This window comes from Bufo bufo, chromosome 2 (assembly GCF_905171765.1).
Source record: "Bufo bufo chromosome 2, aBufBuf1.1, whole genome shotgun sequence".
In the NCBI taxonomy this organism is placed as follows: domain Eukaryota; kingdom Metazoa; phylum Chordata; class Amphibia; order Anura; family Bufonidae; genus Bufo; species Bufo bufo.
In genome coordinates this window covers 299976188-299995578 of record NC_053390.1, presented here as the reverse complement: position 1 = coordinate 299995578, position 19391 = coordinate 299976188, and the positions used below count along the sequence as shown (strand labels likewise).

Genomic DNA, 19391 nt, shown 5'->3' with positions numbered 1-19391 from the left:
ATAGAGCTATACAGCAGCACCTACCTTTCACATCCAGTGCCTCCCAGGTGACGTCTCCTCTGATGTAGATCTTCTCTGTCATCATCTTCTCCATTCGGTCCGGACAACTTCTCTCAGCCGCGCCTCGTCTCTGCAGAGTGTGAAACACAGACATCTTAGATTCCTCACTTTTCTCTACCCCCAAATACTATCCTGAAGAAAAATGAGTGCCCCCCATAGTAATAGTATTCCTTATAGTCCCACCAATAGTAATTCCCTTTTAGAATGCCCTCATTAGTAATACTGCCCCCTACAGTGCCCCCAACAGTGATAGTGCTTCCCAAGAGTGACTCCATTAGTAGAAAGCCCTCTGGTATTAATGATGTCCTTACAGAGCCCCTAGTAGAAATAAGGCCCCCCTATATTTTTTCCAGTGGTAATAAAGCTCTCTACAGGCCTCTCAGTAGTAATAAGGCCCCCATAATGCTCTTAATAGAAATAATGTGGATCTTTAAGTCCCTCTTATAGAGCCCCCATTTGTAATAAGAACGCTTAATGTCCCCTGGATTTAAAATGTCCCCACAGTGCCCCCAGTATTTATAATACCCCCTTACTGTTATAATGCTTACCCTGAAGTGCCCCAGTATTTATATTGCCCCCTACTGTTATAATTCCCACACAGTGCCCCCAGTATTTATATTGCCCCCTACTGTTATAATGCTCGCCTTGAAGCGCCCCCATTATTTATAATGCTCCCTGCAGTGCCCCCTGTAGTAATATTCCTCCGTTTACTGTCCTCAGAAATTATAATTCCTCAGCCCCTCCACCATACAGTCCCATAAAAATAATATTATTTCTCTCCTCCGCCATAGAGTTCCATGTAAATACCATCACACCATCTCTCTAGCCCCCTCCAATATACAGTCCCATGTAAATAACATCCCTCTCTATCTACAGCCCCCTCCAAAATACAGTCCCACGTAAATAACATCATTCCCTCCCCAGCCACCTTCAACATACAGTCCCATGTAAATAACATCACCCCTCAATATTCAGTACCATGTAAATATCATTCCACCCCACTGTCCCATGTAAATAACTTCAGCCCTAACATACAGTCCCAGTTAAATAACTACAACTCCCAACATTGCTCTGCCTCTCACACTGAGTAATCTACCCCTTTACTTACCTCTCCTCATGTAGCAGACCTCACCACAGCTTCTTCCCAGGACTTCTCTTCACTACTGAGCCGTCCTCTCCTGCACTGGTCACATGATGGTGACATCATCCCAGGTCCTTTTCAGCTACTGCATATAGAACTGATCACATGAACTGTGATGTCATCACAGATCCTTCAGCTCTTCCAAGGCATTAGATTCAATTGTATTGCCGTCCTGAGGATGGCAATACAGTTGGATCTACCTGGCAGGCAGTACATTCGGGGCCTGAGACAAAACATCAGGGGCCCAGGCCCTGAATGTTTTAACCTAGCAACGCCCCTGTTACTGATGAAAAAAAAAATCTAGAATATTCAAAATTCCGAATATATATCACTCTATTCTAAATATTTGCGAATTCTCGAAGTGCCGATATTCGCGCATAATATTTGTGATTCGAATATTCGCGCCCAACACTAATGCATATGTGAAGCCAAACTATTTGCAAGAAACCCTTGTAAAGTATTATTGCTGAGACAAAGACATGTGATGAAAAGGTTACAGTTTGCTAACACATTGACTGTCTATGGGCAGATGAGAGCAAAATTATTCTTATTGGGTCTAAAGGCCACAGGCAGTTTGGAGATGACCCATAAACACTAAATTCAAGCCATAGTACACATAGTAAGACTGTAAAACCTGGATGTGCAAGCATAATGGTTTAGGGATGCTTCTCAAACTCTGGAGTCATTTATCGCATACCAGGCACCATGGACCATTTTGAATATATCAAAATACTGGAAGAGGTAATGTTGCCTTATGCTGAAGAAGTTTCAGCAGGACAACGACCCAAACACACCAGCAAGCGGCTAACATCTTGGTTCTAAACCAGGGGTGCACAACCTGCGGCCCATAGTTTGCGGCCCCCGCCCTGCTGGGCAGAAACACAGCTGATCCTGCAATCAGCTGTGTTTCTGCACAGAGCGCCGCACAGCAGATGGATCACAGGTTTTGCTGTAGCAGGAGCGAAAACGGTCCCTGGCTATTAGTGAGAGCGGGGAAGCCGAGGAGAAGACAGAAGCGCTTTATTAGCGCTTCTGCCTTCTCCTCTATGAGCGCTCTCAGTGTGGACCCGGCTATCACGTGATCGCTGGGTGTCTCGGGAACAAAGGAGCGCTGCCCTGGTACAAAGCCTCCGCAGCGGGCTGGTTTCCCTGTAACTGGGGCTCCTTTGGATGCTCCAGTTACAGTGGAAATAGTACAAAATAAAGTCACTTATTGTCTCCCAAAGGTCTTTCAGTGACCTCTTGGGGACAAATTGTGGTAAAAATATATTTTAAAAAAAATGATTTTAAAAAATTTGAAAACTAAATAAAAAATATAATAAAATATAAATAAAAAAAGGGAAATAAAATATTATGTGGCACAAAAAAATTGAAAATGATTTAAAAAAATAAATAAATAAAATACAATAAAAAGGAAAAAGTGCTTAATAAAAAGTGTTCACTGTCCCACAACAGTCTTTTTATGACCCCTTTTTATATATTTTTACCACAATTTATTATTTTATAATTATTTTTTTTTTAGAATTTTCTATAATTTTTTTTAAATATATTTTTGCCACATATGTCCCATATTATGTGGCAAAAATATATTTTAAAAAAATTATAGAAAATTCAAAAAAAAAATAAATTATAAAATTATAAACAATAATACAATAAAATATTAATAAATTTCAATTAGAAGTAAAAAAAAAAAAAAAAGGAAAAAGTGCAAAATTTAAAAAAGTGACAATGTCCTCAAGGGTCTTATTATGACCTCTTGGGGGACATATTATGTAGCAGAAATATATTAAGTAAAAAAAAATACATAAAAGAAAAAAACACCCACACCAATCAAAACCGTCACCATTACCGCCCCATTCACGTGAAACTTTTCATATTATATAGCAAAACGACCTACACGAAATAGGGAACTAATTATAATAATTTATTTTGGTGTCAGTTTGCATATTTAAAGAATAAGGAGCTATAGTTTGAAAAAAATATACTTTTTAAAAACGTTTTGTACAGTTTCCCCCAAATAAAAATTGTTGCAAAAATTATTAGCAAGGTAATGTTTGGGATTGGCAGGAAATGGTAATAACCAGTGAGCTCCGTCCTCTGCAGTGAAGGAAAACGATAATTTATAAATAGGAGGCAGGATGGAAGGAAATGTCGCCACTTTTCTGATAAAAATGATTTTTAACAAGTTCCTGCAGCATGGCCTCCTGAAATAGAAGATTCATAATTACCTGCTCCACTCCGCTCTGGTCCTCTGCGCTGCCCCCGCTGCCTCCATGTTCCGGTTCTTGCTCTGTTTACACCTGACAGTGCATGGCCATGGTCACTTGCAGGGCTCCAGTCAATGACTGGCTTCAGCAGTGACACGTTGCTTGTGGCCACATCACCGCGTAAGCCAGTCATTGGCTGGAGTGGTGTATGACCATGTCCATGCACTGCCAGGTGTAAACAGCGGGGGCAGTTCGAAGGACTGGAGCGGTGGGGAGCAGGTAAGTATAACTCTTCGGTTTCAGGGGCTATGCTGCAGCACGATATTTGGGACAATTACTGGGAACAAGTGTTCTTAGGAGCGCTCATATCTTATATCTGGCTGGTATAATTGTACAGCTGATCAGTCGATAAACAAGGAATCGCTCATTTGTCGGCTGATTTGCATATTTTATCAGGATTAAAGATGTCCGATTATCTGCAGCACATCTCCCTGTGTAATCTAAATGAAGATGGAACGACTGTGGCAGCGATCACTCCTCCCCAGTCACTTTTCACTGGCTTGTGTAATAGGCAGATGAGAGCCGATCAACATTTTTTATTTGCGGCCCCTTGAAATAGAGCGATGTGACAATGCGGCCCCCAGATCAAGAAAGGTTGTGCACCCCTGTTCTAGACCAACAAGATTTATGTTATGAAGTGGCCACCCAATCCTCAGACCTCAATCCAATGGAGAATTTGTGGAGTGACATAAAAAATGCTGTTTTTGATGCCAAACCCAAGAATGCAGAAGAACCGTGGAGTGTAGTCCAGTCAGCTTGGGCTGGAATATCTGTTTGCAGGTGTCAGATGTTAGTTGACTCCATGCCACACAGATGTAAAGCAGTTATCAGAAATAAAGGTTATACAACTAAATATTAGTTCAGGGATTAACAGAAAAGCTAAATCTGTAAACAAATTTCAGTTTTAAGTGGAAATATTCCAGTTTGTAGCTGAAAATACAAACACTGCTATATTTTTGAACAGCCTATTAATCCTTTTTCTTCATTTTCAGTTTAAAAATTGATATTTTGTTTATGTTTTCATTTGGAATTGAATGTGCCTTGCTCCCAGTATGCTGTGAAAGTCACTGTTAAAGGGGAAGGCTGCTGTAAAGGTCAAAGTTAAGGGGGTTGGGCTGCTGTGGAGGTCCAATTTTAACCCCTTAGGGACACAGCCTTATGTCACCTTAAGGACCAGGCAATTTTTTGCAAATCACTGTCACTTTAAGTGGTGATACCTTTAAAACACTTTGACTTATCCAGGCCATTCTGAGATTGTTTTTTCGTCACATATTGTACTTCATGACACTGGTAAAATGAAGTAAAAAAAAATCATTTTTATTTATAAAAAAATACCAAATTTACCAAAAATTTGTAAAAAATTGCAAATTTCCAAGTTTCAATTTCTCTACTTCTATAAAATTTTCAAAAACCCACTTTTTAGGGACTAGTTCAGGTCTGAAGTCACTTTGTGAGGCTCACATAATAGAAACCATCCAAAAATGATCCCATTCTAGAAACTACACCCCTCAAGGTATTCAAATTTTTTTTTACAAACGTCGTTAACCCTTTAGGTGTTCCACAAGAGTTAATGGCAAATGGTGATAAAATTTCAGAATTTAGATTTTTTGGCAAATTTTCCATTTTAATCAATTTTTTTCAGCCAAACAAAATGCTATATTTATTTCCCCGATTCTTTAGTTTGCAGAAACACCCCATATGTGGCCATAAACTACTGTACGGGCACACAGTAGGGCGTAGAGGGAAAGGTGCGCCGTATGGTTTTTGGAAGCCAGATTTTGCTGGACTGTTTTTTTGACACCATGTCCCATTTGAAGCCCCCCTGATGCACCCCTAGAGTAGAAACTCCATAAAAGTGACCCCATCTAAGAAACTACACCCCTCAAGGTATTCAAAACTGATTTTACAAACTTTGTTAACCCTTTAGGTGTTGCACAAGATTTAATGGAAAATAGAGATACAATTTCAAAATTTCACTTTTTTGGCAGATTTTCCATTTTAATATTTTTTTCCAGTTACAAAGCAAGGGTTAAAAGCCAAAAAAAACCTCATTATTTATGGCCCTGATTCTGTAGTTTACAGAAACACCCCATATGTGGTCGTAAACTGCTGTACGTGCACACGGCAGGGCGCAGAAGGAAAGGAATGCCATACGGTTTTTGGAAGGCAGATTTTGGTGGACTGTTTTTTTTTACACCATGTCCCATTTGAAGCCCCCCTGATGCACCCCTAGAGTAGAAACTCCAAAAAAGTGACCCTATTTTAGAAACTACGGGATATGGTGGCAGTTTTGTTGGCACTAGTTTAGGGTACATATGATTTTTGGTTGCTCTATATTACACTTTTTGTGAGGCAAGGTAACAAGAAATAGCTTTTTTTGGCACCGTTTTTTTTTGTTATTTACAACATTCATATGACAGGTTAGATCATGTGGTAATTTTATAGAGCAGGTTGTCACGGACGCGGAGATACCTAATATGTATACATTTTTTTTATTTATGTAAGTTTTACACAATGATTTCATTTTTGAAATAAAAAAAATCATGTTTTAGTGTCTCCATAGTCTGAGAGCCATAGATTTTTCAGTTTTTGGGCGATTATCTTAGGTCGGGTCTCATTTTTTGTGGGATGAGATGACGGTTTCATTGGCATTATTTTGGGGTGCATATGACTTTTTGATCGCTTGCTATTACACTTTTTGTGACGTAAGATGACAAAAAATTGCTTTTTTTACACCATTTTTATTTTTATTTTTTTACGGTGGTCACCTGAGAGGTTAGATCATGTGATATTTTTATAGAGCCGGTCGATACGGACGCGGCGATACCTAATATGTATACTTTTCTTTTATTTATGTAAGTTTTACGCAATGATTTCATTTTTGAAACAAAAAAAATCATGTTTTAGTGTTTCCATAGTCTAAAAGCCATAGTTTTTTCAGTTTTTGGGCGATTATCTTGGGTAGGGTATGATTTTTGCGGCATGAGATGATTGGTACTATTTTGGCGTACATGCGACTTTTTTGATCACTTTCTTTTTTGATCAATTTCAATTTCCTCATAGTTTTTATTTTTTTATTTTTATAGCGTTCAACGTGTGGGGAAAGTAACATGACCGTTTTATAGATCAGGTTGTTACGGACGCGGCGATACCTAATATGTGTAGTGTATTTAATTTTTTAAATTTTTATTCAGTGATAAATGTGTTTTTTTAACTTTACTTTTTTCACTTTTTTTTTACATTTTTTTGACCCAGACCCACTTGGTTCTTGAAGATCCAGTGGGTCTGATGTCTGTATAATAGAGTACAGTACACTATATAGTGTATTGTACTGTATTTTACTTACACTTTGTCTGAACAGATCTATGCCTTTAGCACAGATCTGTTCAGCACCATGGACAGCAGGATGTCTGAGAAGGCGTCCTGCTGCCATGGGAACCTTCCCCGTCTGCTCAGACGGGGAAGGGTAAGGAGGGGGGCTCCCTCCCTCTGTGACCCCACCCTGTCTGGGGGCTGCAAAGGCACAGTTAACCTCTGCTCTTCCATACCGCGGTCTGTACGGACCATGGTATGGAAAGGGTTAAACGGCTGACATCACAGCACAGATGTCAGCCGTTTATACCAGAGTGTCAGCAATGTGCTGACACTCTGGTATACCCACTGGCCACCAATTATTATTCAAGAGGAGGCGGGCGGGGGATCGCGATCCCGCCTGCCGCACCGCCCGCCTCCCGCACCGCCAGAAACCCCCCCCCTGCACCACCCGACGCCATAAAATCACTCAGGGGTGCAGGGGGGGGGGGTGAAAATCTATATTTTAGGCATGTTAAAGTTTCTGATCAGAAACTGCAGAAAGCGCAGCAAACCGCAGGTCTGAATTGACCTGCGGTTTGCTGCGATCACCGACACGGGGGGGTCACGGGACCCCACCGCGCATTTAGCCTAGGTGCCTGCTCAATGATTTGAGCAGGCACCTTGTTCCGATCACCGCCCGCCGGACGGCAGTGATCGGAACAACACATGACGTACCGGTACGTCATGTGTCCTTAAGGGGTTAAGGGACGGGGCACTGTGGGGGGGTCAATGTTAAGGGGTGGGGGGCTGTGAAGGTCACTGTTTTGGGGGCGGGCTGCTGTAGATGTCACTGTTATAGTGGATAGTGTTGATATCTTTCAACGACACACACAAACATTAAATTAAATAGATTAAATATACCCGAGCGAAGCTGGGTCCTTCAGCTAGTCTAATATATAAAGCAGAGTGTGTGTATGTATGTATGTATGTACGCTAAAGGAATCCACACCGTTGCATTTACAATCACGAAACTTTGCACAGCCGCCTCCTGTGACTCGGGGGAACGTCATAGACTATGTTCTGAGTGGAAATTTTCACCCCGCACTTTCCAATTATTTACCAAAAAATACGCTTAGTAACCTAACCGCCAAACTACAGGAGCCATTGTATGTTGGCTGTTGTGGCAGTTAGCCTGGATATTTATCAGGTTGCATATAACAACCAATCACAGCTCAGCTTCTATTTTGCTAAAGGTCATTAATATGAGCTCTGATTGGTTGCTATAGGCAACGAAGAACATTCTTATGTTGTGCCTTTTCATGAGTGTAAACAGTTATATCTACTTCTTCTAGTTATAGTGAGTATTCATTACCTTTAAGAGCAATTTTGATTTATATTTACTATTTTGTATGGATTTTCATGTAGGCTGAAGTAAGTCCATGGGAAGATTACTGTGCCGTTCAAAGAGCTAGTGTTATTGTAACAATATATTATACATTTAGACAGTTAGAAGATACACGGCACCTGCAGATTTAGAGGCTTCATTGTATTGTTTAGGCCTCCTGCACACGACCGTTGTGTGCACCCGTGGCCGTTGTGCCGTTTTCCGTTTTTTTTCACGGACCCATTGACTTACAAAGGGTCCGTGGAAAAATCGGAAAATGCACCGTTTGGCAGCCGCATCCGTGATCCGTGTTCCCTGGCCGTGAAAAAAATAGGACCTGTCCTATTTTTTTCACGGCCAACGGTTCACGGACCCATTCAAGTCAATGGGCCCGTGAAAAAACACGGATGCACACAAGATTGGCATCCGTGTCCGTGGTCCGTGGCCGTAGCCTACTTTCATGCAGACGGATCCGAAGATCCGTCTGCATAAAAGCTTTTTCAGAGCTGAGTTTTCACGAAGTGAAAACTCAAATCCGACAGTATATTCTAACACAGAGGCGTTCCCATAGTGATGGGGACGCTTCTAGTTAGAATATACTACGAACTGGGTACATGACTGCCCCCTGCTGCCTGGCAGCACCCAATCTCTTACAGGGGGCTGTGATCCGCACAATTAACCCCTCAGGTTACACACCTGAGGGGTTAATTGTGCGTATCTTAGCCCCCTGTAAGAGATCAGGTGCTGCCAGGCAGGAAGGGGCAGACCCCCCCCTCCCTCTATTGTAATATCATTGGTGGCCAGTGTGCGGCCTCCCCCGACCCCCCCTCCCTCCCTTTATTGTATTATCATTGGTGGCCAGTGTGCGGCCCCCCCGGCCCCCCCTCTATTTTAATATCATTGGTGGCCAGTGTGCGGCCTTCCCCGACCCCCCTCCCTCTATTGTATTATCATTGGTGGCACAGTGTGCGGCCGGCCCCCCCTCTATTGTGTTAATATCATTGGTGGCCAGTGTGCGGCCTCCCCTCTCCCCCCCAATCATTGGTGGCAGCGGAGAGTTCCGATCAGAGTCCCAGTTTAATCGCTGGGGCTCCGATCGGTAACCATGGCAACCAGGACGCTACTGCAGGCCTGGTTGCCATGGTTACTTAGCAATATTACAATATTAGAAGCATCATACTTACCTGCTGCGCTGTCTGTGACCGGCCGGGAGCTCCTCCTACTGGTAAGTGACAGACCTGTCACTTAGTGACAGACCTGTCACTTACCAGTAGGAGGAGCTCCCGGCCGGACACAGACAGCGCAGCAGGTAAGTATGATGCTACTACACCAGTAGCAAAAGTGCATTCTGGGTAGTATTATGACATCACATTCCTTATCAATGCACACGCCTATCCAACAATGATTGGAAAGTTCCAAACTAGGAAGGTTTGTTCATCTGATAAGTTTTGGGTTAAGAAACCAGATACCAAAAAGAGAAAAAATAGGACAGAAAGAGAAAAAAAAACAAAGAAAGAAAGGAAGATCTCTGGAGAAAGATTTGGATTATCGGAAAAACTCTTGAGAGCTGACTGCCCCAAGCCTCTGCACATCACTTGACCCTTGGGTAATGTATATTTCTGTTTTATGTAGTATTGATCTAAATTAATTGTCTTGATACTTAGCCAGATACCCGCTCATTGGCGGATGTGTAACGTTAGTTGCTACATCAATATTTTCGCTGTTTTCAGTTACGATGCATATAACCGAATAAAGGGGATAATATTGGGGAAACTCTCTTTTGGGAATCTTTATAGTCCCTAGTTTAATATCAAGCCAATAATTTATAAGTTTTTTTGTAATACTACCATTATCTGAGATTGCCAGGGGGAGAGAAACAGAACTGGATCGCACATCCACAATGGATCCACATCCACACAGTTTGACTCCTGGGTCCCGCTGCTTACCAGGGCAGTGCTGCTTTGTCACCGCACTGCGCTGCGCCTTTTTGTCAGAGTAGGTCCCACTCAAAGAGGCGACCTTGGCGTGGTGAGTGGGCTTATGCCTTTTGATCAAAATGTACACTAATGCCTCTTGTACAGCATGCAGTATGGGGGGCTGTACACTTTAATATAGCGCTGATAAGCGAGTTAGATCAAAGCATAGCATTGTGGATGTGCGATCCAGTTCTGTTTCTCTCCCCCTGGCATATTAATGGTCTATCTTTATTACTGGTATCGGCACTCCTCCCATTCGGCACAGGTGGTTTTAATCACACAAGTCTGCATATAGTGGTCATTGACCTGTAGCTCCTGATAGCAATGGACATGTTGTGCTAGACAACTGTTCACATGGTGCAGTACTGCGTGGTGACCTTTGTTTTTGTGGTGCTGTTCTGGTGGGTTGGTGGGACCCAGTGCCATGGGTGGCTTTGTCAGACAGCAGGGTTGCTGTTTGATTCCTGGGTCCCGCTGCTTACCAGGGCAGTGCCGCTTTGTCACCACACTGCGCTGCGCCTTTTTGTCAGAGTAGGTCCCACTCAAAGAGGCGACCTTGGCGTGGTGAATGGGCTTATGCCTTTTGATCAAAATGTACACTAATGCCTCTTGTACAGCATGCAGTATGGGGGGCTGTACACTTTAATATAGCGCTGATAAGCGAGTGAGATCAAAGCATAGCATTGTGGATGTGCGATCCAGTTCTGTTTCTCTCCCCCTGGCACATTATCTGAGATTGGTCATAATTTTGGGCAGAGCAAGGGCTCGTATCTGTCATTTTCTTGATTGAGTTTTTGCGCATAATCTATTGATTTTATATCTCTCACAATTTTAAAGCCGTATTGCATAATATTCTTGTGTTGGTTGAGTAGGGTTTTGTTGGCACCATATAGTGGCGAATTCTGGGTACTGCATATCATTATATATTATTGAAATTTACATTGATAAATTTTTTATTGTATTTTAAACTATTGTATAATAAACCATTTATATTTTTGCACAGAAGCTTGTACCCTGTTTTACTGATTGCACAAAATAATTAGGCTCTCGATCGAACTCTTGGAGGTGTATATATGTCCACCTTGCGGATCAAGATCATTTGCATAATTTTTATTTTGATCCGTTAATTTTTTTTAAATACATATATAAAGCATTTTCTTTATATACCCAACACTTAGTATAAGACAGCTTATGTGTGAGTTAATATGATTTCAACTGCAACGCTTATCCAACATTGTTGTAGAGGCTAATGTAACTCACATGACCTTAAGGGTATACTAATTCTGTGAGCTTTTATATACTGCCAATTAAAGACAATAATGCCCCGTAAGAAAAGGAATCGATTGGACGATTGGCAACTGGGTGTGGAGGTCACTGTTAAAGGGGCGGGCACTGTGGAAGTCACTGTTAGGGGGGCAGGGGACTGTAGAGGCCACTATTAAAGGGGCAGCTGCTGTGGAGTTCACTGTTAAGGCAGCAGGGTACTGTGAGGTCACGGTTAACCACTTCCCATCAGGGCCCTTTGCCCCCTTCCTGACCAGGCCAAATTTTGCAAAACTGACATATCTCACTTTATGTGGTAATAACTTTGGAACACCTTTATTTATCCAAGTCATTCAGAGATTGTTTTCTCGTGACACATTGTACTTCATGATAGTCATAAATTTGAGTCAAAATATTTCACCTTTATTTATGAAAAAATCCCAAATTTACCCCAAAATTTGAAAAATTCGCAATTTTCTAAATTTCAATTTCTCTGCTTTCAAAACAGAAAGTGATACCTCATAAAATAGTTATTATTTAACATTTCCCATATGTCTACTTTATGTTGGCATCATTTTGGAAATGTCATTTTATTTTTTTAGGACGTTAGAAGGCTTAGAAGTTTAGAAGCAATTCTTCAAATTTGTAAGAAAATTGCCAAAACCCACTTTATAAGGACCAGTTCAGGTCTGAAGTCACTTTGTGGGGCCTACATAGTGGATACCCCCATAAATGACCCCATTGTAGAAACTACACCCCTCAAGGTATTCAAAACCGATTTTACAAACTTTGTTAACCCTTTAGGCGTTCCACAAGAATTAAAGGAAAATGGAGATCAAATTTTTAAATTTCACTTTTTTGGCAGATTTTCCATTTTAATCAATTTTTTTCTTTAACACATCGATGGTTAACAGCCAAACAAAACTCAATATTTATTACCCAGATTCTGCGGTTTACAGAAACACCCCACATGTGGTCGTAAACTGCTGTATGGGCACACGGCAGGGCGCAGAAGGAAAGGAACTCCACATGGTTTTTAGATGCCATGTCCCATTTGAAGCCCCCTGATGCACCCTTACAGTAGAAACTCCCAAGAAGTGACCCCATTTTGGAAACTAGGGGATAAGGTGCCAGTTTTATTAGTACTATTTTTGGGTACATATGATTTTTTGATCATTCATTATAACACTTTATGGGGCAAGGTGACCAAAAAATTGGTTGTTTTAGCACAGTTTCTATTTATTTATTTTTACAGCGTTCACCTGAGGGGTTCAGTCAAGTGACATTTTTATAGAGCAGATTGTTATGGACGTGGCGATACCTAATATGTATACTTTTTCTCATTTATTAAAGTTTTACACAATAATAGCATTTTTGAAACCAAAAAATTATGTTTTAATGTGTCCATGTTCTGAGAGCTATAGTTTTTTTATTTTTTGAGAGATTTTCTTATGTAGGGGCTCATTTTTTGCGGGATGAGGTGACGGTTTTATTGGTACTATTTTGTGGGACATACGCGTTTTTGATCACTTGGTGTTGCACCTTTTGTGATGCAAGGTGACAAAAATTGCTTGTTTTGACACAGTTTTTTTTATTTATTTTTTACGGTGTTCACCCGAGGGGTTAGGTCATGTGATATTTTTATAGAGCTGGTTTTTACGGACGCGGCAATACCTAATATGTATACTTTTTTTTATTTGTTTCACTTTAACACAATAATAGCATTTTTGAAACCAAAAAAATGATGTTTTAGTGTCTCCATGTTCTAAGAGCTATAGTTTTTTTTATTTTTTGAGAGATTTTCTTATGTAGGGGCTCATTTTTTGCGGGATGAGGTGACGGTTTTATTGGTACCATTTTGTGGGACATACGCGTTTTTGATCACTTGGTGTTGCACCTTTTGTGATGCAAGGTGACAAAAATTGCTTGTTTTGACACAGTTTTTTTATTTATTTTTTACGGTGTTCACCCGAGGGGTTAGGTCATGTGATATTTTTATAGAGCTGGTTTTTACGGACGCGGCAATACTAAATATGTCTATTTTATTTTATTTTTTCTATTTTTTTTTTATTTTTTTATTCCTTACTTGGGATTTTTTTTTTTTTTTACATGTGAACCTTTTTTTTATTTTATTTTTTCAACACTTTATTTTATTTTTATTTTATTTTACACTTTTCGTCCCCCATAAGGTCATACAAGACCTCTGGGGGACATTTACTTCACTTTTTTTTTTTTTTTCACTGTTGATTTCTCCTGTAACTGGGGCTGACATAGTAGCCCCAGTTACAGTGGAAATGCACCCCTATAGAGGCTGTACAGCAGCAATCCTGCGCTGTACAGCCTCACAGCAGGGCTGATCGAGGTCTCTGAGAGACCTCACACAGCCCCTGCACTCTCCGGTCCCGGCGGTCACATGACCGCCGGGCCGGAACAGGAAGCGCACAGCGCTTCCTGCTCTGCAGACACAGCGCTCGGTGAGCGCTGTGTCTGCAGCGATCATGAAGGCAGGGACACCTGGGCACTGTCCCTGCCTTATCTCTGGGTTGCCCTGCTGTCACTGACAGCGGGCAACCCGATCAGCAGCTGCACGATTAGCGTGCAGCTGCTATTTCTGACAGGACGTTTTAAAACGTGCTGTCAGAAATAGACGTCCACCCATAGGACGTTTATATCCTATGGGCGGACGTGAGGCGGTTAAGGGAGCGGGGTACTATGGCAGTCACTGTTAAAAGGGTAGGTGCTGTGGAGGTCTCTGTTAAGGGGGCAGGGAATGGTGGAGGTCACAGTTAAGTGGACTGTCCCCTATGGAGGTCACTGTTAAGAGGCGGGGTGCTGTAGAGTTCACTGTTAAGAGGGTGGGCCCCTGTGAAGGTCACTGTCAAGGGGTTGGAGTGCTGTGGAACTCACTGTTAAAGGGGCAGGCTGCTGTGAAGGTCAAAGTTAAAGGGGTGGGGCACTGTGGGGGGTCAGTGTTAAGGGGTGGGGTGTTGTGGAGGTCACTGTTAAAGGGGCGAGGTGCTGTAGAGGTCACGTTATGGGGGGATACTATCAATATCTTTTAACAACACACACAAACATTAAATGAAATAGATGAAATATACCCATGCAAAACCGGGTCCTTCTGCTTGTATGTATATATATATATATTAAAGGTAGCTCACCTTCTAATGTCAAGAAGACCTCCACACTCTTACGTGATAAGATCTCCTCTCCTAATACATTCACAAAACTTCGGCAGAAGTAGCATCCATCAAATTCCAGATTGTAGTTAATGACAAACTGATTAGCTTCATTACTTGAAATTTCCCCTCCATTTCGATACAAACGATATCCATGGATTAAGGTGAAGAAGGGAGGATTTGGTATCTCACACACAATCTCTACTTGACTGCTTTGATTCTGGAGGTTCTTCGCATACCTTAAAATTGGAGTAGGAGGCAGATCTGAAAAATGCAAAAAACATTGTATGATATTTGCAATTAGATTTGGGTTACAATGCAACAAATATCACTCAACACGATCTAATAAGACATTGAACTTCCCGGAAAAGAAAAAACTGTGGATGTGATGTGAAAAGGAAACCTGTTGTTACATTTTTTGAGCCAAAGTCAGAAGTGAATAAAAAAGGAGGCAACATATAGAGGACAAAACTGGTCTGATACAATAGTTACTTAGGATTTTGGCTTAAAAAACCTGCATCAAAACAAGATAGATGAAATTAATTTACCCTTAACCATGCAGAAGTATAAATGTCACTTCATCACTTATAGTGCAATAAACTGATGCTTTTGTGCAGTTTGAGAGCAAAACTAATTCCTACTGAAAACAGACATACTGTAAGCTTTCCAAATGTCAGAGGTGAGTAATGAAAGTGTCAGAGAAATGTGAATGGGGGTTATCGACACTCTGGAGCTACACCAGTGTATATTGAACTGTTTGAATAGAACCCTGTTATTATGCTGTCATTAACAAAAATTCTCAGTTTAGACAATGAACAGTATGAAAACTACAGACCTTACGGCTACAGAAATGACATCTGTCATGTGTGCCTTCCCCTTTGGCTACTAATAGCAGGTTTATGTTGGTCTTTAGTTTGAAGCCTGTAAAGGGATGCTTCCATATAAGCTGATTAGAGGATTGGCCCACACTTTTACACTCTAGTGCACTTGAACTGACTCCTTGCTGCTCTACATTTTGACGCTGACGTCACCAAAACAGCAGTGATTTCTGAGAACCCTGTGAGAGGTTGTGGACCATGTCTAGTATCTTGATACTGAATCAGTGTAGTGTATTTAATTTTTGGGTCTGCCATGGTAAGTGCTCCCTAACAAAGGAGGGCCCTGTGTGTCCTGCAAGTGGTTTTGGAGCACTTCCAGCATTTTTTGTTACTGAGGGAGGGTGTAAACTGTGTCACCCCTGCTGGCAAGTAAGACCAGAGACTAAAATGGTGCCAACCTCAAGATAGGCCTATGTGTATCAAATACTGTGAGACTGTAACTGTATACCCAGTACACACTATAACCACCAAGTTGTGTGCCCACTAGAGACTGAAACTATCAAGGTGAGTGCCATTACTTGTAACCTCTATGTTGTGTGCCTGCTTGAGTCTGTAATAACCAAGCTAAGTGCCACTGTTTGTCATTAAGCTTTGTGCCCCATTCATAAACTTTTGTTCCACTGAACATTGCTGTCTCAACCTCTTTTACTGTGCCATCCTCGAATAAGGGAACATAAAATAATCTTTTTTTCTACTCTGTTTTGATGCATTATAATGTAGTATGCTACAGAATGACCTAGGGAATTGCACTGAAATGGTTAACATATTAACAGTACCTATCACAACCAAAGTCTCTTGGTTGCTGAGATGAGCGTTCACTATACGTCCTGATATATTAGTCCTATAGTCACAAGTATAGTTTCCAGTGTGTCGCCTTTCAGTATTTGCGAGAGATAAAACTCCCAAATTATCTGCCTCATAGAGTATTCTCCCATCTTGGTAGAGGGCGATTCCCTCGGCACTTTGTCCTCTTGGTAAGCGACAGCGTATTACCAATAATTCATTTACAACAAAGACATTCCTCTTGGGTTCAATCACTAATATTGGAGTAGCTGGACGTTCTGTAAAAAGATTTAGATTAGAAAACTGGTTAATGGAAGCATATTTTTCACATGGGTTATGTGCCCGTATGAAAACCAACAAAATTCTCAATGTAGGAGTAGAATTTCCAAGGGTTTTTTAAAACTTAAATCTTGATGACCAATCCTCAGGATAAGTCATTAATATCAGATGGATGGGGTTGCAACAATCACCTGTGGTATCGTTGTCATGCTTGGTATTGTAGCTGAATCCCATTCATATGAATAGGACATAGCTGCACAAAGCCTGTGTGACCAGTGGACATGATGTCAAAGGTCGAGGAAGAGGTTGCATAGCTCGCTCGAGTGCTTCAACCCCTACCAAAAACTGATCAGTGGGAATTCTGGGAGTTGGACCCCACCAATCAAATATTGATCTCCTATCTTCAGGATATCATCAGTATTTATATCCTGGAAAAAAAAACTTTAATACAATGAATGAAACCAACAACAAATATATACATAAAAGACACCAAAACATTCCTGAAGTCTATGTCTCTATGGGTGTACCAGAAAGACCTGGACATTTTAGGTAGCCCCAATTCATCAGATCGGAAAAAGTTGATAAGCATTGGGTACAGTTAGTAAGGCACAGTATATATAGACATTTATGAGTGCGAAAAGCCAATCATTAGCAAGAACAATTTCAATTACCTTTACACCTCCACAACACTACTGACAAGAGATACAACCATTGGCGGATCATAATATGGACGTTTAGGGAGGCCATCCAGGGCCCGATGCCTCAGAGGTGTCCATAGCCACCCAAACTATCAACACAAACAGTACATTGCCACCATTCATTTATGAAAGCACATTGTGCCCACCTGCCCCCAGTGCTGCACGGTGGGTGCTGCACTGTGCTACAAGGAGAGAGGGAGAGAGAGGTCACGTGTCACATAACTGAGTGACAGCCTCCTCCTCCAAGCAAATACTGCACTTGCCTTATGTGCGCTGGTTCCTTGCTCTTGATGCCACCACTCTCTTATCCAAAGTTCTAGCCTGGGTGGGCGGTGGCTGCAGTCAGATCCTCTGAGGCAGGCGGCTCATTATGAATGGAAATGCTGGAAGAAGTGTGAGTATAGACTGTTCCTCTGACCCAGACTGTCCCTGTTATAATTTTTTAGAAGACGTGCACATTTTAGCATAGGGATGGACATATATCTGAGAAGGGTTATAAGACCATTTCCAACAAAACTGTGACATCCCTCATTCTACAATGAGAAAAAATTATTCTCAAGTGAAAAACATTCAAGACAGCTGACAATCTTCCCAGGAGTGGACGCCCCAAGGTCAAATTGCAAAAAAACAAAAGCTACATCTAAGACTCTATAGGCCTTGGTTATCATTAGAGATGTCACGAACATAAAATTTTCCGTTTGCGAAAGGCGAACGCGAATTTTCACAAATGTTCGCGAACCGGGCGAACCGCCATAGACTTCAATAGGCAGGCGAATTTTAAAACCCACAGGGACTCTTTCTGGCCACAATAGTGATGGAAAAGTTGTTTCAAGGGGACTAACACCTGGACTGTGGCATGCCGGAGGGGGATCCATGGCAAAACTCCCATGGAAAATTACGTAGTTGACGCAGAGTCAGGTTTTAATCCATAAAGGGCATAAATCACCTAACATTACTAAATTGTTTGGAATAACGTGGTTTAAAACATCAGGTATGATGTTGTATCGGTCAGGTAGTGTAACGGTTACGCCTGCTTCACAGTGACAGACCAAGCTCCCTGTTTAACGCACCGCAAACAACCGCAAACAGTCCATTTGCACAACCGCAAACTCCCCATTTGCACAAGGTTGGATACCAAGCTAGCCATGTCCCAGTCCTTGTCCTCACTGATGTCATTGAAGGTCTCTTCCTCCACCCAGCCACGTACAACACCAAGGGTCCCCGAAAGGTGACAACAAGCCCCCTGGGACGCCTGCTGTGTTTGGTCTTCCACCTCCTCAAAGCCACCTTCCTCCTCTGACTCCTCTTCTTCAGACTCCTCTCTCTGCATTGCCTCTCTCTGCGTTATTATAAGGTGTTAATCCCTGTTACGTCCCCTATCAGGGGACGTGTATATGGCATTGATTTTAGGAACGGGGAGATGGAAAAAGATGCTTGGTCGGTCCTCCTACTTCAAATTTGGGGCACTGCGCGTGCAATCTAATGTGCCGCCAGATAGTTGTGGTGTGTTATGTTGTTCTATTCTTATCAGTTTAATCCCTGTTACGTCCCCTATCAGGGGACGTGTATATGGCATTGATTTTAGGAACGGGGAGATGGAAAAAGATGCTTGGTCGGTCCTCCTACTTCAAATTTGGGGCACTGCGCGTGCAATCTAATGTGCCGCCAGATAGTTGTGGTGTGTTATGTTGTTCTATTCTTATCAGTTTAATCCCTGTTACCTCCCCTATCAGTGGACGTGTATATGGCATCGATTTTAGGAATGGGGAGATGGAAAAAGATGCTTGGTCGGTCCTCCTACTTCAAATTTGGGGCACTGCGCGTGCAATCTAATGTGCCGCCAGATAGTTGTGGTGTGTTATGTTGTTCTATTCTTATCAGTTTAATCCCTGTTACGTCCCCTATCAGGGAACGTGTATATGGCATTGATTTTAGGAATGGGGAGATGGAAAAAGATGCTTGGTTGGTCCTCCTACTTCAAATTTGGGGCACTGCGCGTGCAATCTAATGTGCCGCCAGATACAGTAGTTGTGGTGTGTTATGTTGTTCTATTCTTATCAGTTTAATCCCTGCTACGCCCCCTATCAGGGGACGTGTATATGGCATCGATTTTAGGAACGGGGAGATGGAAAAAGATGCTTGGTCGGTCCTCCTACTTCAAATTTGGGGCACTGCGCGTGCAATCTAAT

The 19391-nt window shown here is 41.8% G+C and overlaps 1 protein-coding gene across 7 annotated transcripts in view; it reads right to left on the bottom strand.

The window, feature by feature from the left end:
• LOC120988982 (immunoglobulin superfamily member 1-like) overlaps positions 1 to 19391 on the bottom strand; it is a 597232-nt gene that overhangs the window by 9541 nt on the left and 568300 nt on the right. For all 7 annotated transcript variants that reach the window (XM_040416807.1, XM_040416808.1, XM_040416809.1 and 4 more), the window contains 2 exons: positions 16219 to 16503; positions 14547 to 14828 (listed from right to left, as the gene is read on the bottom strand). In XM_040416807.1, coding sequence (XP_040272741.1) covers positions 14547 to 14828; positions 16219 to 16503 — 567 coding nt within the window. The remainder of the gene's footprint in view (positions 1 to 14546; positions 14829 to 16218; positions 16504 to 19391) is intronic.